The sequence below is a fragment of the Penaeus japonicus genome, unplaced genomic scaffold (genome assembly GCF_977035675.1).
Source record: "Penaeus japonicus unplaced genomic scaffold, GWHDUDI00000001_assembly GWHDUDI00000009, whole genome shotgun sequence".
NCBI classification, from domain to species: Eukaryota; Metazoa; Arthropoda; class Malacostraca; order Decapoda; family Penaeidae; genus Penaeus; species Penaeus japonicus.
This window is the reverse complement of record NW_028234411.1, coordinates 4,302,149-4,306,836: the sequence shown is the minus strand read 5'-3', so window position 1 is coordinate 4,306,836 and position 4,688 is coordinate 4,302,149. Positions and strand designations below refer to the sequence as shown.

At 40.1% G+C, this 4,688-nt stretch overlaps 1 protein-coding gene across 5 annotated transcripts in view; it reads right to left on the bottom strand.

Annotated features, from left to right (window-relative positions):
* Positions 1-675: 675 nt before the first annotated feature.
* The window catches only part of LOC122253875 (DNA damage-regulated autophagy modulator protein 2), a 12,042-nt gene continuing 8,029 nt past the window's right edge, over positions 676-4,688 (bottom strand). For 3 of the 5 annotated variants that reach the window (XM_043017272.2, XM_086539569.1, XM_086539568.1), the window contains exons 4-7: positions 4,634-4,688; positions 4,138-4,276; positions 2,823-2,974; positions 2,318-2,456 (exon numbers count right to left, since the gene is read on the bottom strand). The exon at positions 4,634-4,688 is cut by the window's right edge and continues 172 nt beyond it. In XM_043017272.2, coding sequence (XP_042873206.2) covers positions 2,346-2,456; positions 2,823-2,974; positions 4,138-4,276; positions 4,634-4,688 — 457 coding nt within the window. In that variant the 3' untranslated portion in view covers positions 2,318-2,345. Of the gene's footprint in view, positions 2,457-2,822; positions 2,975-4,137; positions 4,277-4,633 lie in introns of all 5 variants that reach the window. The other 2 variants (XM_086539567.1, XM_043017270.2) reach the window with 2 other exon arrangements.

Below are 4,688 nucleotides of genomic sequence, written 5' to 3'. Positions count from 1 at the left end.
TTGCTTACCGTGTTATCCACCGAGGAATTTACAGGGTTAGTCAGCTGTGAACAAACGCTGAAATACTCTGCAGTGTCGTCAGCTACAGTGTGTGGAGTTATGGGTTCTGAAACAGTGTCAACAGGTGTACTAAGCTCAGAGAGTAGACTATAAGAGGAATGTTTGCTATGAGACAGAGGTAGAGATTGATCTCGAGGACCAAGACCTTGTAAATTCAAACCCTTTTTTGACATTTTCTTTCCATCAATAAAACCTAATTCACTTTTGCTCCTATAATCTGAAGCAGTAGATTCAGTCTCGTATCCTGTGTCCGATGAAAAGGTACTGGTTAATGTGCGACCTTCTACTTCCCCTTGACTAGCAGGTTGAATGGCATTATACTTGTTCAAGTATGGCTTTAATGTCTTGCACACTTTATTCACTTTTGAATTTCTTAAAGGAGAGATTTCCGAGTCCTGGAGCACTCGCGGTAGTGACTGACTCAACGAGCGAGAGGGAATGGGAAGGAAGTCATCTACTGCCCAGAAGTCGTCATCTAAGCTCCCGAATTTGTGAGAGTCTTCTTTCTTTGTCTTTGACTCATCCACATGTGGCAGACTCTTCTGAACCTTGGAATGGTCTTGCAGCTTCTGTTTTTTGGGCGACCGGAATTTCTTCTTGGGTGAAGTCTTCTTCTTTTTGGGTGAACTGTGATCCTTGTTTAAACTATGAATTTTAGGTCTGACAGACAATAGGGCAGGATCATTTTCTTTATCACTGCTTGGAGACATTAGATTGTCATTATACACAGTCTCTTTATTCTCTAAATTGAATGTGGGATCGCTGTCAGTCTGTGCGTCCTGAGGCACAGACTTTAGTACTATTGCTTTTGTATCACTGTTCATGGGACAATCTGTTGACGTGGTTATCCTCAAATTTTCGGAAGATTCCTTACATTGGTTTCCTCCTGACTCTGACCTCTTCATAGTGTGTTCTTCATCCCTTAACCTAGTTTGAACTTCCGCCACATCTTTACGATCTACTTGAACAGAAGGGTTAGTATCAGCTACAGATTTAGTCTCTGAACAATCATCGTCCCTGTGTGACTGAGAACTTGCAACAGGAGAACCATTTCTCTCTCTTAAAAAGCTAGTTGTGCTAGAAAAGGGGGAAAAAGCTTGGGTTTGGACTGACATATCATTTAAGCCTATTTCCTGCTTGGAAGTGGAATCTATAAAAGATCCCTTATGCCTACATTCTGGATCAGAGTAGCACACAGCCACACGGAGTGAGTGTGGTCTTCTACGAGGCCAAGATGCTGGCAGGCTGGCAGGACTTCTATTCTGACTCATGAGTGTTACAAACGATGCATTGTTACAAGATGTATTTACAACAGAGTTGTACTGCCGCTGAGGCACAATACTTTTGTCTGAAACTTGACAATTAATACGAGGAACAGAACTGAGATCCGGGTAGAGATTTGGACTGAATGACAAAGGAACCACTTGACAGTCACTATCTAAATCATTGCATAAGACCATTGTTTCCCTGGGTGTTACTGGTAGCGATGCCGATAATTCATTTTTATGACACCTGACTTCATTCTCCAAACCCAATGAAATAGCATGAGATTTTGCATATTCATTATAATCTAATACGTACTTTTCTCCTCCGAAAGTTTCCAATGTATTTATACTTTTTGAAATTACTGGAAAAGGCAATACCTTGTTATATGAAATGTTTTTATTAACAGTATAGTCTAAGTCATTTACAATTCCATCACTGTTGCAGTCCTCATTTGACAGGCCATCCTCTTGCTCTAATAACGGTTTCAATTCCTCAGATAAATGCGTCCAATTTTGCACTTCTTTGCTTGCTTGAGTTATGCTGCAGATTTCCTCTTGAGGTGGTGATGGCTCAAACGAACTATAACCTCTAGAAGAATGTTTTCTTATGGCCTGGCACAAGTTCTCTCTCGCGGACTCATCAAAAACGGCATTACTGTCGACGTGGGTCACCATGCAGGCAGTTGTGGCTCGCATACATGGGAGTATGCCAGCCCCGCAGTCGCTGACTATCTCCGCCTGGGGCTGGATAGTTTCTGACACCGTGCAGCCTGCTATGGTTTCCCGAGTCATGGCCTCGGGGGAATGTTCCAGACATGGCACGCTTTCATCATCAAGGACCACGCTCCCCTCGCACGAAAAACTAAAACACCTACCCCAAGGCCAGTTAACAAGACTTAAATCACGGCACAGGCCACCGTTCCAGCACCGTGAGAGACGGGTCCTTGCAGCACTGTCCTTTCCTACCCCCCCAGAGAAGCAGCCAGCAGACACACAGCTAGCTGACTGGGAGGGTTGTCCTCAGGTTATGTAGGACTGCGACAGGATCGCCTGCACGTCATCAGTTGCTTGATCTGGTTCCCCAATGCCACTGTACTGTGTTGGTGCCAGCGTTTCGACTGATACATACACCTGAAAATTTTGAAGTCACTGTTAGTCATTTTTCTGTCTTGTTTTACAAATTATAAAATTCATAATTATAATAATAATAATAATAATGATAACAAAGAAAAAGGTAGTCCCCATCATCATAAGATCAGCCGCACTTTTCCCATCAGGGTGACAGGATAGTTTTCTCACCGTGAGATAATGGTTAGTTAAGCCTGTAACACCAAAACAGTAATTTTATGTGCTTATATCAAACTGACCATTTTTAAAGAAAAAAATTCATAATACAAGAATACAATAATTACTCAAAAAAATAATTCCAGAACAACAGCGCAACAATGTGCGGTTTCAATTCAAATTCCAATGACAGACCCACATGGAATAACTAACCTGCGGTGGATCCATTGAGATGCACTTGAACTCATCCACTAGCGTGAGCATGAAAATGTTGAATGCTCCGGCACAAACCCACTCTGAGACAGTGCTAGCAACGTGGAATGCCCATCCACCATCTTTGGGGTACCACTTAGTTGGGTCATCACCTACAATAATACATATTACAAATGACAGAACATTAGTAAGAGTCAATAATAAATTATTTATTTGCCAATATTGTGTATATCTGTTTTTTATCCCTTTCCATATAAGAAAAAAAGACAGAAAAAATATCATATGTTTATGGAAGGCCAAACCTGTATTAGATTTTCTTTCTTTGATTTATATACATGCCAAAAATTATGTCTCTTACATTTTCTATAAACTACGTAATCAAGGACAGGGCAATTATATATGGAAATTCAACTCTACTATGCTAGTAACATCAGCCAATAATACCTTTATCATAATAATAATAATAATGATGATTATACTACACTTCCCACATAACTGTTTACCAAATAACAAAGCATAAATAAAAACAAGCAGAAACACACTGATAATGAAATCTCATGGCATGTACACCTGCCATCTGATCCCACTAGGTTACAGATTAGTATATCTAACCTTTAAGCACCATTATCCTCCTCTACTTTCAAAATTTTTCTTATATATAAATATAAACTCTAGTTCATATCAATACTAAATAAGATAATGATCCAATGAAAATATAAAACGTTTACAAATAAACAAACTGAAGTTGGGGGCATGTATTTTTTTTCTTTTATCTTACAAACAAATGGTTCTACAAGCATTCATTCACCATGGAGTCAATTAGTAGGCCAGCCTGACCTTACCTGTTAACTTTGTTCCATGAATTTTCAGCATCTGCTATTGATGCTATTATCATCATTATCAGAATCATCATTAACCCATCCACGACGGGGGAATTCTAGCCTTGAATGTCACAATGCCGGGGCGTTCGAATTATTAGGCCTAAATCAATTGAATGGCTGGCACAACACTGTGCCGTCCGGCCACTGGGCTTTTGAATGAGCGGTACAGTACTGTACACCCGTCCAGGGTGGGTTAACATTATCTAATCAGTGTTAATAACAATAATGATGGTAATGACAAGGAATACATTTTCTCTCAAATATTCCAAAAATGGAGTAACCAGGTAATTGACCCCAAGGTGAGGAAATACTTGTGGAGTTACGTAAGTGCAACAAAAAATAATTAAATAAACAAACAAAAAAAACATAGTAGACATGCCCTCCTAGCATCAAGAGATCTAAAGTCGAAGTAACATGAATTCAAAATTCCTCACCCTTGAATTGTGCATGAGCAATACTGGCACAGATGCATCCCGTCACAAAGAACACTGCAGCCACTACGGCTAAAATCAGCCGCATGTGGGCCATGGCAAGGCTGTTGACGAGTGGGTGAGTCTGGTAGGAACACATCGCCTAAAAGATAAGATGATTATGACTCATACGGACAGTATTCGTGTTCTATTTAGTCTATTTAGTTGTTTTTTATCAATATTAATTCATCCTTTGCTTCTATTCTTTTTTGTGTTTAGAGTGTGAAATACAGAAGAGAGTTTTGATCAATCAAATGACACTGTACATACGAAAGGTCCTACATAAACTTATGTACTCGAGGTCTCTCAGTTTCTCTATATTTGTAAGTCCATTTGTCTGTTTTGCCAAACATATAGACCAGTCTGTCTGTGTGTTGGTATCTGTGTCTGTTTGTCCATCTGTCTGTCTGTCTCTGTCTGTCTCGGTCTTTCACTCACTCTCTAAACCACATAATCTTACCTGCACCCAGAGATACCCCGTGCCCAGACCAAAGGCCATCAAGGCTCCTGAAATG